This window comes from Anabrus simplex, chromosome 3, assembly GCF_040414725.1.
Source record: "Anabrus simplex isolate iqAnaSimp1 chromosome 3, ASM4041472v1, whole genome shotgun sequence".
Lineage (NCBI taxonomy): Eukaryota > Metazoa > Arthropoda > Insecta > Orthoptera > Tettigoniidae > Anabrus > Anabrus simplex.
Window position 1 is genome coordinate 145621848 of NC_090267.1, and position 24286 is coordinate 145646133.

Below are 24286 nucleotides of genomic sequence, written 5' to 3' on the forward strand. Positions count from 1 at the left end.
GTCCCCTTTAGGGTGGGGGAGGGGGGGAGTGAGATATAATAATAATCTAATGTACTGCCGATTCCATAGTTTTCCGGGTCGCTGAGATGATTGTAACATTCCGGATTTTTAAAGTCTAACTTCAGCCCCCTTTGGCATAGGGGGTGAGAAAGGGTGAAAAAATAAATTGTCAGAAATGGCCAAGATAATGGACGTGTGTATGTTCCAGTATGACTTTCAAGTATAACTTACGCCCCTAAAACCACTAGGGAAGCGGGTGATATAATCCACACTAATAAATGGAAGTCTGTTTGGCGCGATTTATATATACTGTAGTCTACTATATATACACTCTATATATAAATTAAGGCATAAAAATGAAAACAGACGTGAATTAGTGAGCATTCTAGGCATCTTAGAAATTTGAAACTTGGTACCAAACAACCTGATGACTTCAGGATCGCTAGAAAAATCTCAAATTCTCATAATTCTCTGAGGGGTACATGCTGGGAGTTTCAAACCTGCATAAGAACAGAGTCGGTGATATTTATCCAGAACCTACAGGTTTTATGGGCTTAAAAGTTTCCTGAAAGTCCTGATTTTTAACCCACTCTCCCATATCAAGATCGCAGCACAATCTCCCAGACGAGTTAGAAAATTGAAATTTTGCAAAATTATAGCTTTTAGCATGTAACCGACGGAAAATTCACGAGATGTTTAAAATTTTTATTTTTTTACCCCCGAAAAATATCGAAATATGGAGGCAATTTTAATGACGGTGCAGTCCTTCCTTTCGGTGTATTTCGTGGCTAAACGGTAAGTCGTATCACAAAACGGATGGCACAATCTCCGTTCAATTTGGAGTGATCTACAACTTCGTTCCTGTGAACTTTTGTCGTATCTCTATCCCTTATCCATTAAATTTTTCTCTTTCTGGATTTACCTAAACTTTGCACTTTGTACACATATAATTGATGGTTTGATTCACTTATACGAAAGATGGGAACATCAAATTCTACACGAATAGTGGCCCACCCAGTAGCCATATGTGAGCCAAATTCTATGTTTGAAGCTGTCGCATAAGTATCTGAAAAGTAATTCACTGTGTGAAAATCTTACACAAATTTCACTCTGTTCAACGTTTCTAAAACATAATGAATTGTGGTAGACAAGTGCACCTGTCGTTATCATCACAACTCCACAACTCGCACTTTACATTGGAAACATCATCTGCGGACCTCCCTATGCTTTTTCTTGGATAACGCCAAATTACATGCAATTTAAAAATTATTATTCACTTCATGTACAGTAATTTACTTCGAAATTCGTATACAATCTGGAATACAGTAGCGAAGCACGGGTACAATTGCTAGTTTATATATATAAGAAAACATAAAAGTCCAGTAATACTACCTTGAGGAATTTCTCTCTTATTTATTAGAATGTCAGATAAAGCTTCACCCACTCTAGTTCTCTGAGATCTATTTTCTAGAAGTATAGCAACCCACTCAGTCACTCTTTTGTCTAGTCAAATCGCAATCATTTTTGCCAGTAGTCTCCCATGAAGCATGCAAGGAGCGGGTGAAGCCCGTTTCGGCACGTAAATTACTCCCGTCAGGAACTGCCCAAGAATTAACGTCCTCATCAACGGACAAATCATCATAAACTACGTCAAATGCCCTCGCTCCATAAGAACACTACGGAGAGGTTTCGAACGGAATCCGTGCTTTTAACATGTAATCTAATGATTATAAATTGTATACTACCGCCTCGGGAATGGTCTTCATTGCGGTAATCACGTTAACGAGGTAGTTAAGAAAGGTTACACATCTCTTCACATGGTTATGATAGTATTTAGGAGTTGTAGTAAGGATTTAAAGGAGAGGGCATATACGTCTCTGGTAAGACCGCAGTTAAAGTATGGCTCTAGTGTATGGGATCCTGGCCAGGACTACGCGATACGACAACTGGAAAAAATTCAAAGGAAAGCAGCACGATTTGTTCCGGGAGATTTCCGAAAAAGGAGTAGCGTCACTAAAATGTTGCAAACTTTGGAGTAGGAAGACTTGAGAGTAAGGAGACGAGCTGCTCGACTATACGATGTGGTTCGAGCTGTCAGTGATGAGTTGGCATGGAACGATATGAGTAGAAGGGTTAGCTTGAGTGGAGCTCTTAAAAGTAGGAAAAATCATAACATGAAGATAAAGGTGGAATTCAAGAGGGCAAATTGGGGAAATATTTATAGGACGGGGAGTAAGGGAGTGGAATAAATTATCAAGGGAAATGTTCGATAAATTTACAAGTTCGTTGAAAATGTTTAAGAAAATGATCGGTAAACAATTATAAATAAATGTAGATATGAGGTAAACAATTGATAGGGAATCTGCCACCTGGGCGACCGCCCAAAATGCAGATCAATGATTGATTGATTGATTGATTGATTGATTGATTGATTGATTGATTGATTGATTGATTGATTGATTGATTGATTGATTGATTGATTGATTGATTGATTGATTGATTGATTGATTGATTGATTGATTGATTGATTGATTGATTGATTGATTGATTGATTGATTGATTGATTGATTGATTGATTGATTGATTGATTGATTGATTGATACCCAGCCGGCCAACATGCTAGCGGTGAATTATTTTTCCACCAACGGGACCCGAACCGGCTAACCACGATGTCACACCTCAGAGACATTGTACAACGATTGTGGCCACCAGGCGGGTTTGAGTTCGAACAATCTGGATCATCAATTACAACAATTACATGAGAATCATTTTCACGGAGGGAAGATTCTATAAGCTTGCATAAATCATTTCACGTTAATGGCGATACTGTACTGAGCCATGTCGTATATGCCTCAATTATTTACTTATAACACTGTAGAAATTTCTTATTTTATGTATATGCAAGGAGCTGGGAATGAAGGCAGGAAGCCAGGAGAGCCGTGACATAGGCGAGGCACACCCAGTACTTTTCCATTACCAGCGAACTTTCTCGAGTTCAAGTCGAACCGTGAGCTATGTATCTAGTCATGTAGACTGCACTCTACTTTTCAAACTCAACCGATACGAGCTAGGGGAGAGGTACAATTTGAACGTCCGGAACCCCAAGACAACTAAATCAGGTTGACCAACTTCATCTTCGCTGGATTGGGTTCCTTTGAATTCAAGCAGAGATATTCGCCAATAAGCTAAAATTCCCCAGGTCCGAATTAATGAGAAATTGGAAGCAGATTTATCATTCACTCCTAGGTGATAATAATGATTACTTCAGCACTTTTCATAAGTAGCTTTATTTGAACGTGAATCCGTTGGAGTTTGGAAAGCCGTTAACAGGCCATTGTCTCTGTTAGCCGGAGAGTACATTGAGCAACGGACAAACTGTAAGACTATTTAAACTCCCGTAGTTGTGGGAAGCTTTCTCATTCGCCAGAAGTATTTTCAGTGAGGTGCGCGCGGTGCGTGTCGTTCTCCGTGAGAGGTGATATTCTTCTTTGTGAATATCGAAGTCAATTATACGCTATGTGCGCGTTCCAGAACTAATAATTTGCTTTGTGACTAGCAGTACTTTTAAAAGATTACCTCTATCTTGGTCTTAATCAAATATTTTGAAATACCAAGTGCGGTCTGGTACCGTTCAGATTCTATAGATTCATTAATCAGAGAATAAAAACTCCAGACCTGCGAGTGTAATAAAAGTACAATTAACACTTTAATTAGCATATCCAGTCGGTACGTGTTCGCGAGTAGCAGATATTACGAGTGCGTTCCTCATAGTTTAGACGCAAAGAAGGACTAATATTGATCGGGTATATGCCCTTAACCTAATGGCGCGTAAGTTGGGACCAATACTTGAGCGTAGACTACGCCAATTATAGCCTATCATTGGGATCAATATTGTGTGTGCGTGCATGCAGAACGGTGAAGAGGAGCCTTTAATTCACAGCATCTTTGCAGACGTTTTCAAGAATGAGAAGAATACAATTATGGCTGTACGAGGACTCGAGACCAGGAACATTCAACCTGTGCTGCCCGCTGCAAAAGTTAAGTCCTAATGTCCATATAACCATGTTTTAGGATATTAATACACTACAGTAGAGTTAATTTGGGTATTTCAATGATTAAATGTCAGCCAAAGTGGCAATTGTTTTTGATTAATTTAATGTTAAATTTTGTCGGGGCTGGTGTGCATGTTTTAGCCCATTTGAATTGCACATATTTAGATAGATGGAAAGAAAGGGTAATGATAGGATTATGATAGATGGGTTTCTTTGCTTGATTAGTGTACTTCCATTTTTCTTTTATATCATTTATCATAGAGGTATTTCGAATAGAGTTCCTTTAAACATCAAACAGGTTACACGCCCGCTGCGTTGGATTAAATTCAGATAATTAGTAACATGAAATAGCTACGTTGTTTCTATGCATGTGGCATGGATTATATCTAACTACAGGATGTGCAGTGACAATATATCCACCGTCTTGTCATAGTAAAATCATTTATATTGGGAAGAAGGCAAGTTCGGGAACATCATGGGATCGAACCAAAGATATGCAAAGTGAATGGCTTGAAATGTCAGAGGGATGATTTTGGGGCCACATGTTTGTAATTAGACGAGAAATGCCGTATTCTTGCTGGGAGCTATGTTTGTATGTGCGATAATTAACCAGCTGATGAGTTGCTTAAGAAAGTAGCAGCTGAGCGGAGATGTATGAAGTAATTTGTTTCCTCGTTCACGAGAAGTATTGCAGGCGGAAGGCCTGACCCATTGTATAAGCTCCCCAGCGAGTTGGCTCTTTTGACAGCCAAGTGCTAGTTCCCCTCGTGTCAAGTGAAAGTGGATATACGAGGTCCCGTTATATGTTCCCAGAGCTCTGCATATCCTTACCTGTTAGATAATGTTTTGCGTTCCAAACAGCTGATCAACCTAACCACGAGGAGCGAGAGAGATTGACAACTGTGTCTGTTTTAGACGCAAGCCTACGGATCCTGCCAAAGTCGGGTTCGATCCCTGATATCTCTATTATTTCATATGCTTGTCTGTTTGTGTTTTATCCACCGGTTTTTATATATTTGTGTGTGTGCACCTGTTTGTTCTTATGTGTCTTGTGTTGTGTAAATTTGGGATTTTAGCTCGATAGCTAATTTGCTGCGAAGCTAGTTTTGTCTGGTCCACTTTGTATAGGAGTGCTGACTCATACAGCAGAATCAATGTTTTATTTTGGAGAGAATGTTTAGGAACCACCCTGTGCCAGTGTGTTTTATAATTGTATCCGAATATGTCGGAGTGTAAATATAGGTAGTCAGTTATTTTTGTAGTAGTGTATTAGTATTTCCGTAAGATCGATGGTCAAGGGCAAATGGACTAAGGAACCTAGCTGGCGCAGCTACACAATTAATTAATAACACGGATCAAATCTCCATATAATATATTTTGTAACAATATTTTACGGGTCGTTGCCCGCTTTCTTTCCTTTCAATTTATTTTCTTCTAATGTATTTGATTTTCATGTTCGAGTCACATTTTCACGACCAATTTTGGGGTCTACATTGCTAATTTCATGTTGGATTTCATTTTAGTATGAACCGTATTTTGTTTGGACCAATACATCCATTTTAAGTCCTTTGCATATATTTCTCATTTGGAAAATATGCCTCCATACTTCCTGTCCATATACTGATTAGTATAAGTTTATTTAGAGATTTTCTTACGCCCATTTTTCGAACATCACCACGCGCTTTACCCCCGTGAGTTATTCGGTTTTAAGGGCAGTATATGGTGCAGTACGGCATCACACTGAACACATTATTAATGACGATGTTCGCCGGATGTATAAGTCTATCCTCGTAATCAGTGCAGTGATTTTTGCTAATTGAGGAGTATCTTTCCAAATCGTATTATGTCCACCCATCAACAAAAATAGTTCGATGCGACTTCGCATATATATTTTTCTTTGTGCTTTTCCACATTATGAATTCAGACTGTGTCACGCCGTGTGTTTTCCTGGTCTAAATGGAACTTGAAAATTGACTGTCGTTTCAAATCGTATTTTGTCCATCGAAACGACTGGAGCAAAACGTGTTATGTCCACAAACATATTTTATCACATTGGATACAATGGAAGTTCGTTGCATTCTTATGTTGGATATTGTGCAAATCATGCGCCATTCACTTACAACAACACTGGACAGACTAAGCTCAGTTTTAGTACGATGATGGAGGAAAATCTCATCAAAAACTGTAATTCTACGTACGTTATCGTAATATTTCTTGTAAAAACATTAATTTCCTTTAGTTACAATGAAATCCCATGATTTAAGTAATTCAGTGTAATCCATACCACGAGGATCAAATCGTATTAATTCCGAAGTGTTTGTCCGATTTTCATAAAGTCCAATTCGAAAATGATTTCATTTTTCGTGGTTCCTGGGTGCATGCATAACATGGAACAACTATATTTTTACTGCATCGTGGTTACATGCCTGGTTTGGCAATAATCAGTTGTTCCTTTTTTTCTGTAAGATTTCGGTCAGTGGACATAATACGCTGTGCAAATTATATTCCCCGATTGTTTTGATTTTAAACAATGGAGTAATTCACAGGAACAATGCTTTTAATGACCACCACTAAGAAATTAATGCCTATCCAGTGCATGTAGTTCCAATGGTTGTAACTAAATTTTACAGCTGTCTTAATCGACAAGCAAAAGCTACAAACAATCTAAAAGAATAGAGAAAAACCTCACAACGCGTGTACTGAATAAGAGCACACGTTCGATTAACTATATCACCCCCGTTGACCATCATATCCGAAGAGCAGGATTTCAGGTTGGTAAGCCATTTTGAATCTTAAATGTTTACTTATGTTTCCCCAGGAACAGGGGCTGACATCTTCAAAAAGAGAAATCCATTCTTTCTGAACGGACGAGGAATAATAAGAGCCTTACGTGAAATCACGAAATAAACAGAGTTAAAATCGTTCTAATCATCAACTTGCACAAGATTCGCGGGAAACAACCAAATATTTCTGTTCCGCTCCGAGGCTAACTCTTTGCCATGCTGGTTGGTATTTAGTCCAAAGGATCCCAGGTTCGATTCCCAGCTGGATTGGGGGTTTTAACCTTCATTGACTAATTCCTCTGGCTTGGGGACTAGGTGCTTGTGTCGTCTTCAACATTAGATTTCATCCTAGGCAGGGCCTCATCCTCGCAGATGATCAGGTCACCCACACGCGTCAACTCGGAGGAACAGCGCCAGGTCTCTTCGGAGGCCATACGTTATTATTATTATTATTATTATTATTATTATTATTATTATTATTATTATTATTATTATATCACCAGACATTTCTACCGCAGATCAAAACCGAAACGGATTGTATAAGGAGGCCAATTAATTACCGGTACTGTAAAAACTTCCAATAGGAAACATTTACAAAAATACAAAAAAAAAACAATTTCTCATGAATCCCATGAACATGTAGGGTACGTTCTCGCCTACCAGTTTATACAAAATCCTAAGTTTACATTAGTGTTCACTACGCAACATATGATTAAGATTAATAGCAAACGATACTGCAAACAGCTCTCGGTAGAACCATCCATAGCTGATCATACATGTAATACAAATCACAAGAAGGAGATCAAAATAAAAGAAATACTCCTATTTAACATCTATAGATAAAGAAAACTGATGGAAATGGGAAAGTAGCTGTCATGGCCTCAATTAAGATACAGGCTCAACATTTCTCTTGTATGAAAATGGGGAATACTGAGCGAGTGGCTGCAAGGTTTGGGCCACGTAGCTGTCAGCTTGCATTCGGTAGATGGTTTCGAACGCCACTGTCGGCAGCCCTGGAGATGATTTTCCGTAGTTTGCCATTTTCACTCAGGCAAATGCTGGAGTGGTACCTTAATTAAGGCCACGATCGCTTCCTTCCCACTCCCAGCCCATTCCTATCACATCGTCGCCATCATACCTATCTGCGTAAAGCAAATTGAAATAAATTGTAATAAAATTACAGAAGAGAAGTTGTCCAGTTGTAATTCCACTTAAAACAGCTATCACCACCACCACCTCATTTACGGGCCTGCCGGGAATGGTGTCCGAACCAACCATCTCTTGAGTGCGAGCTCAGAGCTACACGGTTCGTACTGCATAGCTAATTCACTCAGTAAACTATCATCATACTGATATTTTCAGTTAGTATGTTTCGTAGTGTGCTTTGAATTTATACAATGTTCTGTATGTGTTTGTAAAGTTGAAATTTCTCGCTACGACCAGAAATCGGGGAATTCTATCATCTGTTCAACTACTGCGACTCGGCATTCTTCTCTGAAGGCTAATATATTGATACTGACTACGAAGAATGGGCTACCGCCAGCACAGTAATAGAGTTTTACTAGTGGTAGAGCAATTCTTCGGCAAGCAAAATATTCCTGGTTCGATAGCAGACCTATCGTATCATTTTGCTACTTGCTTTACGTTGCACCGACACGGATATGTCTTATGGCGACGATGGGATAGGAAAGGCCTAGGAAGTGGAAGGAAGCGGCCGTGGCCTTAATTAAGGTACAGCCCCGGCATTTGCCTGGTGTGAAAATGGGAAACCACGGAAAACCATCTTCAAGGTTGCCGACAGTGGGGCTCGAACCCACTATCTCCCGATTACTGGAAATTGGCCGCACTTAAGCGACTGCAGCTATCGAGCTCGGTTCGTATCATTTTAAGAATATATTAAACATATCTATGACATAAGCTTAATGTAGGTATAATACACGATTAAATAGATTAAAATATGAATATCAAGATAATGAGATGATTCTTTCACAGGTGTGTAGAATTATTCATCTTAGGGGCCGATGACCTAGATGTTAGGCCCCTTTAATTAACAAGCATCATCACATCATCAAGTACTCATCTTCTACCACGTGTAGGGATATTTTAAACGAATATTAACACTGAGAGGTCTTTACTATACATCAACAAACATGCATTGTGAGTTGCGTATGCAATATTAGAATCCTCTATAGAGAGCTGTGTTCAGTCAGAAATCCAAGGTTATATCACATACATGGCTGCTCACAACCCGAACACAATGCAATTGTATGTACTTCCCTGCATTATATAGATAATTTATTACCCATAGACCCGGTCTAGAAAGCCAAGAATTACGACCGAGAGGATTGTTGTGCCGACCACTCGACACCCCGTAATCTGCAGCCTTCTTCCGTCTGAGCAGCGGTCGCTTGGTATGTCATGGCCCTTCGGTTGTGCCATGGGTTGGGGGGAATTACAATAGTAAAATTATTAAAACATACATATCAACACATATTGCAACTTCGGTACTAAATATTGCACTGATTGGCAGCCCTACCTTAATTGTATAACGGGGTTCATGCAGTTTTATGAGACTGGGGGAACTACCAAAAATTAGTTTGTGACATTTACCGGGAGGTATAATTGAGTGACAGTTGTCCAGAAGGGTCAATTATCCTGGTAAGTCTGAAGTTGGGATGTTTTTATGTACCAGTAGCAACACTTGTACAGGGGCCAAGGGATGAGTTTTTAACGTAAATATTGTATAGCCGGGCCGAGTGGCTCAGACGGTTGAGGCGCGTAAAAGAACTCCTACGGGACAAAGTTCCGACACCTGGGCGTCTACGAAAACCATCCAAGTAGTTACAGTAGTGGAACGTAAAGACAATAACATTATCAATAATTCTTTATACAATATTTAATAATAATAATAATAATTATTATTATTATTATTATTATTATTATTATTATTATTATTCGTTCTTTATACAATACTAGCAAGATACCCGTGCTTCGCTACGGTATTGTACTGAAATTTATAATTGAATCCTTATCGTTTTATATATAACCCACCAATATTCGCGATCTGACTCGTTTTCTGAGAGAATCCGCCAAAATTCGCGATCTGACTCGTTTTCTGAGAGATTACGGCAACGTTCCTCCCATTTTTCAACCTTCTCTCCAGCAATCGATTTCGTACTTGCCGGGATAGGTCCAGGTATTCCACCCGGTCAGTTGGGTCCCTAAATCTTTGCCATATTTTCCTATAAGCATTTTTAATGTGGATCAAATCCTTGAGGAGATCCGGCGTGGTGTCGTCTTGGGTGCCTTGGCGGTAAATTACATCTGCTGCCGTTGTCATTGACGACAGTATGACCAGCACCATTGTCGCCCGCAGGCAAGTGCGCAGGACTTCTGGCGATACGAATGACATACTTCCGTGCATTATTGACTTTATTACAGAGGTGAACAATTGCACGGTCAATCATATATCTATCGTTTATTTCAAATATGTTTAAATTTTTGTTTATATGCCAGAAGAATCTACTGTAATCTAAGAAGGTTCTCCAAAGGAAAAATTCGCTCTTGAAAACGAACCTAGGAGAGATTAAAAATGATCGGTTTATGATCAGAATAAGCACATTGAAAATCCACAGCCTCTTTCCAGTCATTCAACCGGGTCAGGAATGGAATGAATAAACCCTGCCGAAGCCTGTCGCACTCCACTGGGGCAATGATTAAATGAATGACAAATGAAATGAAATGATATTGGAGAGTGTTGCTGGAATGAATGATGACGGGGAAAACCGGAGTACCCGAAGAAAAACCTGTCCCGCCTCCTCTTTGTCCAGCACAAATCTCACATGGAGTGACCGGGATTTGAACCACGAAACCTAGCGGTGAGAAGCCAGCGCGCTGCCGCCTGAGCCACGGAGGCTCCTTATAAGTACATTAGGAACAGTAAACTCAATTGGTCTCACCTCCGATTTCACCCCACCGCGGTGAAGATGATTTACCTCCCCCCCCCCCCAAAAAAAAAGAAAACGTGTTCCTTTATTTTTAAAGGAGATTCCAAATACCAATGTTCACGCGTGTTACCTTCAGTTTTGAGATATAAGTATTCCCATAAAAATAATTCACTTTTTTCACTTACTTTTACACTCCCCGCCCCCCTTAAGTGAATTTTTCCGGCAAAAAATACTTGTTTCTTTAATAGTAAAGGATCTTCTAAATACCGATTATCTTCAGTTTTTGAGATATGTGTCCTCATGAAACGAATTCAACTCCTTTTCACACTCGCCTCCAAAAATGATTCTCCGCCCCCTCCCCAAAACGCGTCGTTTTATTTTAAAAGAAGATCTAAATACCAATTTTCACGTCTGTAACAACGTTAGTTTTTATTAGATGTAAGTATCCTCACACAATTAATTCAATAAATTTTTCAATTTTTCACACCCCCCCCCCCTCCCCAACCTTCATTGAATTTTCCGAGAATACCAGTTTCTTTACTTTAACAGGAGATTCTAAATACCAATTTTTACGTCTGCAACATTTTACGTTTCTGAGATATACTGTAGATATAGTCTTTCTAAAAATTCACCCCAATTTGTCACACCTGTTTATTCCCCATTAATTAGATTTTCCAAAAACAAAAAAATAAATGTTTCTGTATTTTTAAAGGTGATTCCATATACTAACTGTCTGGTCTGTAATATCTTCAGTTTCTGAGATATAAGTATCCTCGTTAAAGACATTCAACCCCTTATTCACACTATTCACCCCTCCTATTGGGATTTTCCGAAAACAAAAAAATACGTGTTCTTTTATTTTTAAAGGAGATTCTAAATATCAATTTTTACATCTGCAAACTTTCGAAGTTTTGAGATATAGACACACGCATTTTTAAACACCCCCCCCCCTTCACCCCCCCAAAAATATTTGGATTTTTTAAAACAAAAAATACATGTTTCTTTATTTATAAAAGGGATTCCAAATACCGATTTTCAGGTCTGTAACATCTTCAGTTTCTGAGAAATAAGGATTCTTATTAAAGGCATTAAACTATTCTTCACCCCTTTTCACCCCTCCTATTGGGATTTTCCGAAAACAAAAAAATGCGTGTTTCTTTATTTTGAAAGCAGATTCTAAATACCAATTTTTACATCTGTAAACTTTTAAAGTTTTAAGATGTAGACACACTTATTTTAAAAATTCACCCCCCTTTTCACCCCCCATTATTTGGATTTTCCAAAAACGAAAAAATGCCTGTTCCTTTATTTTTAAAGTGGATCCCAAATACCAATTTTTAGGTCTGTAATATCTTCAGGTTCTGAAATATAAGTAGCCTCATTAAAGGCATTCAACCCATTTTCCACCCTTCCTATTGGGATTTTCCGAAAACAAAAAATTACGTGTTTCTTTATTTTTAAAGGAGATTCTAAATACTAATTTTTACGTCTCTAAACTTTAAAAGTTTTGAGATATAGATGCACTCATTTTTCAAAATTCACCCCCTTTCACCCCCCGTTAATTGGATTTTCCAAAAACAAAAGAATACGTGTTTCTTTATTTTTAAAGGAGATCCCAAACACCAATTTTCAGGTCTGTAATATTTTCAGTTTCTGAGATATAAGTATCGTCATTAAAGGCATTCAACCCGTTTTTCACCCCTTTTCACCCCTCCTATTGGGATTTTCCGAAAACAAAAAATACGTGTTTCTTTATTTATAATGAAAATTCTAAATACCAATTTTTACATCTGTAAACTTCCAAAGTTTTGAGATATTGATACACTCATTTTAATAATTCATCCCCCTTTTCCCCCTCTCATTAATTGGATTTTCCAAAAACAAAAAAATACATGTTTCTTTATTTTTGAAAGAGATCAAGTGTGCCAATTTTCAGATCTGTTTCTGATATATAAGTACCGGTATCCTGATTAAAGGCATTCAGCCCCTTTTTCACCGTTTTTCACCCCTCCTATTGGGATTTTCTGAAAACAAAAAAATACGTGTTCCCTTATTTTTAAAGAAGATCCTAAATACCAATTTTTACATCTGTAAGCTTTTAATGTTTTGAGATATAGATACACTCATTTTAAAATTTCAACCCCCTTTTCACCCCCTTAGCGACAGTATATCCAAAAATCCTCTCTTAGCGAGCACCTACATCTTAATATGAATGTATCCCCAAAATTTCATTTCTTTATGTCCGGTAGTTTTGGCTCGGCGATGATGAATCAGTCAGTCAGTCAGTCAGTCAGTCAGTCAGTCAGTCAGTCAGGACAAGTTATTTTATATATATAGATTTAATACCGGTAATAATAATTTTAATGTTATTGTTTTTACGTCCCACTAACTATTTTTGACGGCTTTTGGAGACGCCAAAGTGCCAGAATTTTGTCCCGCAGGAATTCTTGTACGTGGTCCGGCTCCATGGTTAAATGGTTATCGTGCTGGCCTTTGGTCATAGGGGTCCTGGGTTCAATTCCCTGCAGGGTCGGAAATTTTAACCATCATTGGTTAATTTCGCTGGCACGGGGGCTGGGTGTATGTGTCGTCTTCATCATCATTTCAACCTCATCATGACGCGCAGGTCGCCTACAGGCGTCAAATCAAAAGACCTGCACCTGGCGAGCCGAACATGTCCTCGGACACTTCCGGCGCTAAAAGCCATACGCCATGTCATTTCTTTTAAGTGCCAGTAAATCTGTCGACACGAGGCTGACGTATTTGAGCAACTTCAAATACCACTGGACTGAGCCAGGATCGAACTTGCCAAGTTGGGGTCAGAAGGCCAGCGCCTCAACCGCGTGAGTCACTCAGCCCGGCATAAAGAATTGGGGAGTTCTGTTGAAGAAAGAGGCAAATTATTTCCAGAGAGTGGAGAATTTTGTTAGAACTGCCCCCACCCGCAAGGAATTCCCGTGTGTGCATTTGGATACAGCGAAGATGATGCCGACGTTTGGTCTCACGTATGCAAGTGCCAGAAGCCTGTTCACCGGGCGAGTTGGCCTTGCGCATAGAGGCGCGCGGCTGTGAGTTCGCATCCGGGAGATAGTGGGTTCGAATTCCACTGTCGGCAGCTCTGAAGATGGTTTTCCGTGGTTTCCCATTTTCTCACCAGGCAAATTAATTTAATTAATTAATTAAGGCCACGGCCGCTTCCTTCCAACTCCTAGGCCTTCCCTATCCCATCGTCGCCATAAGATCTATCTGTGTCGGTGCGACGTAACGCCACTAGCAAAATAAATAAAAACAGAAGCCTGTTTGAAATAATTACGTAAACACGACCGAGAAAGAAAATGAACCGTGAAAAGACTTAGAGATGGAACTCAGTGGACGCCGCAGTGATATAGGTGGAGAAGGCGACGATAGCCGATCTCCACATGTTGCGGGAGATCTACACGAGTGCTCCCGGCCATGGTCTACCGGCTAAGTTTTTTGACCAGCTTTGCTTTATTAATGTCTGAATTATCCGTGTTACGCCGGTAAGTAAGTGTGGCTTTTTCTTAATGAGATGAATGTCTTCAAGTCACATACCAAATTCTTCTCTCCCAAGTAATGATATTTTGTGTCCAATGTAGTGACAAAGCACAGTGACAATAAAATATACATATTATCGTCCACATTTTGAAATAAAAGACCAAGATAAAGATAAGTTAATATGTTATTTTAATCTAACACTAAGTAACTGAGATCTTACATTATGTCAAACCATCCAGAGAAGTGCCACTCCTTTTGTTACATTGTTTTAAAATTCGCCTCCCATTATCTATTTCGCTTTCCCTGAAGAGTTGAAAAACGTGAACTTGCATTTGGGAGATAGTGGGTTCGAACCCCACTGTTGGCAGCCCTGAAGATGGTTTTCCATGGTGTCCTATTTTCACACTAGGCAAATGCTAGTACAGTACCTTAATTATGGCAACGGCCGCCTCCTTCCCACTCCCAGCGCTTTTATATCCCATTGTCGCCATGAGATCTACCTGTGCTGGTGCGGCGTAAAGAAAGTTGAAAAAAGTTCATATATTCGAATTAAATGAAAACGCTTCCTTTCAATACATATACAATCACCCTTTTCTTCGATCTACCTCCAAGTAATGCACTGATTGTGTTCATCATACAACTAACAAAACATCTGCTTCATTTCTGCTCCTCTCTATGTCTCTTTACACACATCCCACGCCATATTCTTCCAACTAAGGTGCAATTCACTATCGAGTTTCTATCTTGAAAAGCAGAACACTCACTGTACTGAGGCCACGACTCCCCGTTGATGCCATTCTTTCAATACAGCTGCAACGTGCGAAATAATATTCTGCATAGTGTGATGTGTCCTGTGTTTGACATTGCTTTCCTTCTCCTCCAAGTCCTGGATCTGCTGTGGAGTGTAAAACTTGCGCAGTTCTTTCCAGATTGGAAACTTGATATGTTATTACGTTCAAGGTTCAAATAGGGCCTACTACCTCTGACAGCAATCTGACTGTTCCTCTTTCGCATTCTCGATGAAAGGAATACTGCTCTATTTTAAGTTCATTGCATCTTACAAAAATGAATTGAAAAGAACACAAATATCCGAAGACGCTTTTAGTCAAATAATATACAGATTATTTTCTGATAACTGTGTAATCGCTTGGAACATCTGTTGTGTCGTCTATCTGAAGTGAATACAACGAACACTTATTTTCTTCTTTAAAGTTGAGATTCTAAATTATTGGCCACGACATTAATTCAGCGAGTAACTGTACCTCTGAGAGTGGTGTTAAATCAATTTCCTATGATAATTTTTCCCGAAACATTACTTTTTACGGTTAAATGTATTAAGGTCTCGCTTATACAATGGATTTTAGCGCTCTTTGCGATACAAAGACTATCAATAAATGTAATTTCTAAGACCTTTGTCGAACCTCCATTAGAAACGATTTCAATTTCTTTGTTGAGATTTTCTACTCATGGATGAAAAATCGGCAGTTTTCATTTCCATACTTACATATTTCGTTTCTGAGTGTTTCAATTTCTCGGGTTTCATATGCTCGTTCCTAAGAATTCTGTAACGCACAAGGCACCGAGGTATTAGTTCATATTCATCGCCTTATCGAGTAAATTCAAATTAAAAAAAGAAAAGTCTGCATGAAGCGTGCCATGATCGCGTTCCTTTCCTTTTCAGTGTCTCGGTTCGTAGTTAAGTTTTCCCTATATAACATAGGTCTTAGTCAACTACAGATTAACGCCCACCACTGAAGAAGATTTTCCAGCAACTTACAGCTACCGTTTCAAGAAGAGAGACAACAATACAATTTAATTTCCAAACTGTGGCCAACACGTCATCTTTCCACATAATAAGTAATGTATAAGCTTAATGTTTTCAACGACAATTCCCTTTCCTTGTCGGTGGACACAAGAACTTTTAAGAACCTTCGTTTATTCGTCGAGTAAAAGTTAGTAATCAAATTCTATTTCCCAATAATATTGCAGTTCAAGCCCACGGGGTAGTTTTGACAGAAATGATTGTAGACAACCTCTTATTTTTCAGCATTTAAGGGCACTTTTTTGCTCCGTCCCGCGTAGTAGGGAAAATAATAGTAATCCACCAGCGGTAAAAATTCATATAACCATATTTCAGCTGAGAATTGAGTGTAGATACGGTATATTTAAATGGTACTGTATCTTGCCTTCTATATTCGTGTGTATCTTTGTGTGTGTATCTTTCGTGTGTATCTATTAGAGCATAGTAATAATAATGTGTCTAAGCATTTAGCTTTGTTGGTAATTTCTGAGTACAGTAATCCTTGCAAATTTCAAACTTGCAATTCTCAATTCTGTTCTGCTTAGTAGTGGCATGCGGTACCGGTGTTGTAATTAAGATACGTCTGAACGTAGTTTAAAATTATTGTAGTGTACTGTACAGTAGTATACAAGCAATATCTTATTAGAATTTTGCGTGTTTACTTTATTATTGTAAAATATTTGTGTAGTATATTAGAGGTATCTGTAGAAACTCTCTTACTAAAATTCTGTTGTTGTAATCAGGATAGGCTTAATTACAGTTTAGAATTGCGTAATTCTTGTGTATTCCTTTCGGTATTCAGTAATTAAAAGCAGTTTTTATCCTGTTAGGGTGTTGTAGGATAAAAGTAGCGTACTACTAAGTAGTATTGTAGTGTAGTCGTATATTAATTACCTTATTATCGTGTGATCTTTGAGTACTATCCTAGACAATATTTCCATCCGTTCATTTTTTTGCACATAAGTTATTTTATTTTTCCTTTTCTTTTCATTTTTCCATAAAGAATGGCTAAGGAGGGCAAGTGTAGGAACTGTGGGTGTGGCCAGGCATTGAGGGGTATGAGGGAGGAGTTGGAGAGTTTGAGGGAGATAATTCGGACTCTCACAGAAGACAGCAAGGAAGATAGGCCTCCCTCAAACAATGTACAGGTTACAGTAGGTGTAAAAGAGGGAGGGGAAGGAAAGGAGGAAATTGTAGAAGACAGGTGTTCTAATGTTCTAAGGGGAAGCAGATTGCAGGCTAAGTGCTCTACAGTATTCAGGATCAGAATTCAGGACAGGTGTCTGTGCGAAATCGGCACGAGTCACTCCAGGTAGAACAACAGAGGGAAGATGAGGAACAGGGAACTGTTGCTGAGATGTGTGGAAGTAGGAGGAAGGGAAAAGGTAGGAAATGGAAATGTAGAGTAGAAGATAGGAAAAGACAGGTGAAACAGGGTCATGGGAAAGAGAAAAGGGAGGAGGAAGAAGCTTCGGCAGCTATCAGGAAAGATCGGGCTGACCAGGAGGGTAGGGGATCAAATGCCGTGGGTAGGGTTGAGGCTCTGGTCATGGGGGATTCCATCGTTAGACATATGGGGAAAGTGTGTGGAGAAAAGGGTACCAGGGTAGAGTGTTATCCAGGAATTAGGTTGACGCAGATGTTGAGGAAAGTAGAAGAGAAGGAGGAGGGGAAGGAGAAGGTGAAGGTGGTAGATTTTCACGTTGGTACCAACAACATAAGGCAAGCTGGTATAAGAACGAATATAGTTGGAAATGTGTGGGATCTGGTAAATGCAGCACGGGTGAAGTTTAAGGAGGCGGAGATTGTTATCAGTGGAATACTGTGTAGGAGGGATACTGACTGAAGGGTGATTGGGGATTTAAATGAGACTATGGAGTAGGTAGGATATCGGGATCTGCTCTCAGATGGCCTTCACTTCAACCGCAGTGGTACGTATTAGTTAGGAAGTTTGTTTGTGAAGCGTAATAGGGAGGTGCATTCAGGGAAACGGGCTGGCCTAGAGAGTTGTGATAAGGGAACAGGGAACGGGAAATCAAGTAGGGATGACATAAAAATGTTAGTGTTGAACTGTAGAAGTATTGTAAAGAAAGGAATAGAATTAAGTAATTTAATAGATATAATATTTACCAGATATTGTAATAGGAGTTGAATCATGGCTGAGAAATGATATAATGGACGCAGATATTTTCACACGGAACTGGAGCGTGTATCGTAGAGATAGGATAGGAATGGAGGGAGGGGGAGTATTCATTCTGGTGAAAGAAAAAATTGAAAGCTACGAAAAAGTTAAGGAACAAACATGAAATTCTAGGTGCAAGGCTCATTTCTAAAGATAATAGGCAACTCTATATCTTTAGAGTGTACAGACTGGGAAAGGGTAGCGCTGACATGGATTCAGAATTATTTGATAAGATAATCAGCTATGTGGGAAACAACATGGAAAGGAATGTGATGGTAGCAGGAAATCTGAATTTACCAGATGTCAATTGGGAAGGAACGACAGGAAGCATGAGCAACAAATGGCAAATAAGTTAATATGGGAAGGGCAGCTGATTCAGAAAGTGATGGAACCAACTAAAGGGAAAAGTATCCTGGATGTGCTGGTGAAACCAGATGAGCTCTATGGAGAAACCGAAGTAATAGATGGTATTAGGGATCATGAAGCTGTTTTGTCGCAGTTGAAAATAAATGTGATAGAAAGGAAAGTCTTAAAAGTAGGGCTATTAGGTAGTAGGTACCATATGGCTGATAAAGCAGGCATGAGGTAGTTTTTAAAAAGCAACTATGATCGGTGGAAAACGGTAAATAAAAAAGTAAACAGACTCTGGGATGGGTTTAAAGCAATTGATGAGGAAATTGAAAACAGGTTTGTACATTCAAAGGTGGTAAGGAATGGTAAAGACTCACCCTATTATAATAGAGAAATAAAGAGACTGAGAAGGAGGTGCAGATTGGAAAGAAATAGAGTTAGAAATGGTTGTGGAAGTAAGGAGAAATTGAAGGAACCTACTAGGAAACTGAATCTAGTAAAGAAGTCAGCTAAGGGTAACATGATGGCAAGCATAACTGGCAATCATACAAATATTAGTGAAAATGGAACGGTATGTATACTGTAGATATTTTAAGGCAGAAAAAGGTTCCAAGAAGGACTTTTCAGGAATAATTAATGAACAAGGGGAGTGTGTATGTGAGGATCTTCAAAAGGCAGAAGTATTCAGTCAGCAGTATGACGTAAAGATAGAGGAGGAGACTAGTGCTAAAGAAATATTAAAATGTACATATAATAACAATGGCATTTACAATAAAAATACAGAAGTTCAAAACTAGAAAAACGGCTGGAATTGATAATATTTCTGGGGATATACTAAAGACAATGGGTTGGGATATAGTACCATATCTGGAGTACTTATTTGATTATTGTTTGCATGAAGGAGCTATACCAAATGAATGGAGAGTTGCTATAGTAGCGCCTGTGTATAATGGAAAGGGTGATGGACATAAAGCTGAGAATTATAGGCCAGTCAGTTTGACATGCGTTCTATGTAATCTTTGGGAAAGCATTCTTTCTGATTATATTAGACATGTTTGCGAAACTAATAACTGTTTTGACAGAAGACAGTTTGGGTTTAGTAAAGGTTATTCCACTGAAGCTCAACTTGTTATTCTGGATTCAGGAGGTCAAATGGACTGAATTGCGATTGACCTTTCCAAGGCATTTGATAGGGTAGATCATGGGAGACTACTGGCAAAAATGAGTGCAATTGAACTAGAAAAAAGAGCAAATGAATGATTGGCTATATTTCTAGAACATAGAACTCAGAGAATTAGAGTAGGCAAAACTTTATCTGACCCTGTAGTAATTAAGAAGGGAATTCCTCAAGCCCTCACCAGGATTACCTGATTCAAGAACTGGAAAAAATCCAAAGAAAAGCAGCTCGATTTGTTCTAGGTGATTTACGACAAAATAGTAGCGTTACAAAAATGTTGCAAAGTTTGGGCTGGAAAGAATTGGGAGAAAGGTATAATACCAATATAATTGGCCGTTATTGGACGTTATAAATTTTCCAACTAACTCATTCTTGGTTGCCTGCGTTTCACCCTCGTGTGCTAAGTTGGGCTCTTCAGTTGGGACTTAGCACACCTCCCAAAATTTTGGGAAATGTGACATAGCTCTCATAGTGCATTGGCACTGCTGGTGGCTTCAGGTAGCCTATGCAGTGGCCTCCACGGTATGCACTAGCCTTGCGTCTTGGGAAGTGTGGTAATTCCCAACTGAAGAGCCCAACTTAGCACACGAGGGAGAAACGCAGGCAACCAAGAATGAGTTAGTTGGAAAATTTATAATTTCCAATAACGGACCATTATATTGGTATTATAAATTTACTCATTCAGGACAAATATTTTAAGTTCCCTATGGGAATCAACATCTATATCATGGGAGAAAGATAACGAGTTGCTCGACTAAGTGGTATGTTGCAAGTGATAAATATCATTATTGATCCGTATTGAAGATACTATATGTAGGATGCTAGAAAGTTTATTATGTCACCTATTCAATTCATTAGAACTGTTAAATATTTAGGAATTTATTATTATTTCCATATGAGAACTGTTTCGCCCTTCCTTGAGGGCATCATCAATCATAGTACCACCTCAAGGCATAAATCAGGTACCTGATTTGTAATTAAATTGCAAATACTAAGGTACAAAATTGGCATATTACAGTGGGAAAGTCAAGAGGAAAACAATGTTCAGTGTTGATAGAGATAACAATATATCAGCCGTTGCCTGCAAACTACAGTTGTGAAGGACAACAGCGTCAGATTGCTAGGGTACGTCCTACAAAGATGACAACATTAACAAAGGACAGTTTAAGGGAAAGCAAGTGACTTGCACCAATTGGCAAGACCACAGGGCACTTGACAGTGTCTAGCAGCAGTGGTCCACATGAAGTACTGACGCTGGCTGGCTGCAATAAACGTATTAATTACTACCTGATTCTACCAGTGGCGGTTCGTGCATGAAGGGCTTTTGGGCGCCGCCCCGCCGCTTTTTCAAAAACATTTTACGTTATTTCACTCCGTAATTGATTACATAAAGAGACGGACAAATGTAGCGAAGTCGAACTTACGTGGTGTGATATTCAGTTATACAATGTTATGTTTATTATTTTGCTTTTCTATTTTCAAGAAAATGGCAAAGGCTTTCAGACCGTGGCTGCTGTCCAGCAAGCACGATGTTTTCTCTTTAGTCGTGAGGCGCTCGGACTGTGACAGCAGAGCCTTGAGTAGGTCCCTAGACTTAGCAAGGGTGCGGGGTGAGGGAGGAGCCTGGAAAGACGATATGGGCTTGTCAGGGGAAGGAAGAGTGCAGGCGTATGTATGGTCTGTCCGGCAGAGCCCTCAGTAGGTCCCAACCACTTTACAATGTACCTAGGCTCCCCCCAATGTCTAACATTAATTTTTGTTAGAGATTCATTCCAAATCACTTTACAAAACAATGAATTCCATTATGCTGACTACCTATTTAAATAATTCAGTTCTATAAAGAAGCTAAAATACATATTCAAAATGTAGCCTAACCATAACGTGACGGCACTACTGTATTTGTAGGATAGTCAAATTGTTGGTTGTCATGCTTTGAAATCATCACCTACCGGTATCATAAGTCGGATAAAGGGAACATTATCAATCACCACACTCCGATTAGTCCAGCCGTACGCTGAGCATCCGGATGACATACTTTAAGACGAGAATCAAACTTTTCGTTTTCTAAAACTTACTATGTTCAAGCGCCACGCACTATCTCCCTGTCGAATGATCAAAGGCTATGCTCTCGAGCCAACTCGCTTTCTTCTGACAACTCAAAACATGGCTGCCCTTTATGAGCTTGCCTCCGCAAGGAGCGCTGATATCAGGAATACCGCCCCTCTATATTATTTTAGCTCGTTGCTACAGCCGCTTTCTTCCCACTCCTAGCACTTCCCTATACCATCGTCGCCATTTGACCTACCTGTGTCGATGCGACGTAAAGCCAATTGTATTTAAAAAAACGAAGTTTACCTAAGGAAAAGTCCGCCTCCGTATCGTAACGGTTTGCACTATTAGCTGCGATCATCGAAGGCCTGGGTTCGGTTGACGGTTCTGCAAGAAAGTGGGGTTCGAAAATGTAGCGAAATATGTATATGCAGTTCACCTTCATTGGAGGTGTATCTGAAAATATTTGCACCACATCGTGACCAGGACACAAATTTATGTTTATCCAAAGAAAATTCCCATGTTTCGCCACTGCTCAGGTACAACCGGATCTATTCCCAGGGCGACTGCGATTATTTTTAAGTTATGAGTTTTACGTCCTATTAACTCCACTTTTACGACTTTTGGAGTCGCCGAAGTGTCGGAATTGTATTCAGTAAGAGTTATTTAACGTACCGGTAAATCTGCCGAAACAAGGCTGACGTATATGAGTACCTTCAAATAGCACTGGATTGAGCCAGAATCGAACCTGCCAACTTGAACTCAGAAAGCCAACGCTCTACCGACTGAGCTACACATCCTGACAGGCGACAGCGAACTGGTTGTTTGTTTCGAATAGGAAAAGGGACACATACAGTATATTAGAATAACAAATAATCAATGTATGTGCTTTACATACTCTCTACTACTACTGCTGCTGCTGCTGCTGCTGCTGCTGATAATGTTAAATGACACTGCATTGCTGGAAATTTGATCTTAAAAGGCGTTGTAGTACAAGACTCCTGCACTTAACCTCTCATAAAATGTCAGCTAGTCGTTCCATGATTCTATTCCACAAAATTGAATGATAACATTTAGACAACTGCGTTACTCTGCCGACGAGAGAGAATTTCAAAATGAAACCGAAACAGAGAACGAAATGAACCACAAAGTTCCGAGACCTCACTTACCATGACCTTTGTGATCTCTTTGGAGGCCACCACACAACCCTGAGGACGGACAATACAGTCGTCCCCCACAGTGACATTGAAATTCTTGAATCGCAGAACACTGTTGTTCATACAAGGACGTAGGGATTCCAGCTTGAATTTATAGCCATTCTGGAAAACAAAGAAAAGCTAAATTAGTTTTGACAAACTGGCATTTGAAATGTATTTTCAATTTATACCCTGAACTATTTACCGTGGATATGATGTAACCAACCTCTATAAATACAACTTACGTTTTATCTGTGAAATTGATCATTCTGTTTAACTAAGAAACCTTTCCATGTCAAAAGAAAATATTAAGATTTTTCGGCCTTTTTATCCGGTGAGACGGCATCGAGAAGCATCTCATAAAGCGCAAAGTTGATAGAAAGTTGATAGAAAACGGCAGGGAGGTTTTGCCCCAAACCGGTACATTGACCAGATAAAAGAGTTTAACGAATCTGTCTCCTGCAAAAAAAAAATGTATAAGCAGCACAAGACCGCGATGCTTGGCGGAGTATTGAACACAGAAATACATGGAGAGTCCGGAATCGAAGAATGTCATATTAAGACTTCAGAGGCCACTGGTTGAGTTTCTGGCTGTATGTTTGGTTTTTTTAATCACTTACAGTATTAACAGCATGCTTCATTACAAAATGTAATACTGCATGCTTATACTGTATGTACTGTACATAAAGATAGTACTAACTTCATACCCTATACGAAATTACAGTAATTATGTGTCTTCTTGCCAATTATATAGCGTTTGTTCGTTGTAAGATCAAAATGTATTTTATTTACAAATCCATATACTTCCTAGAGGTTCGCTTTTTCTCCACCCGCCAACAGCCGCTGAGTTTGTAACACTTCAACAAAGTTCACCTCTCTCGGCACTGAGAACTTTCACTCGCAAAGGATATGACCAATAGTCTGAGGACTTGTTTCACTATACGTGCATGTAGGGTCTTCAATTACTTTGAACCTAAAGAAGTATTCTTTCAATATTCCGTGACTTGTAGTCATAGTTTTCATATTATGGCTTAGGTTTAGTTTAGTGTTCAATAAGTTAGTAAAGTAAGATTTTGTTAGACTTCCGTTTGTTGTATTTCCTACTCGCTCTCCCACAATTGAATAGTTTCCTCCTTTGTTTCTTATTTGATTGTGCTGATAGGTGTCCGGGTTGTTTGCAGCGTGTTTGGCCAATTGGTCAGCAAGCTCGTTTCTTTCATTGCCAACATGGG

The 24286-nt window shown here is 39.2% G+C and overlaps 1 protein-coding gene across 1 annotated transcript in view; it reads right to left on the bottom strand.

Moving 5' to 3' along the window:
* The window catches only part of LOC136867121 (uncharacterized), a 42559-nt gene extending 19400 nt beyond the window's left edge, over positions 1 to 23159 (bottom strand). The window contains exon 1 of the mRNA XM_067144225.2: positions 23028 to 23159. Within this exon, the coding sequence (XP_067000326.2) occupies positions 23028 to 23138 (111 nt within the window). The 5' untranslated portion in view covers positions 23139 to 23159. The remainder of the gene's footprint in view (positions 1 to 23027) is intronic.
* Between the last annotated feature and the right edge of the window lie 1127 nt (positions 23160 to 24286).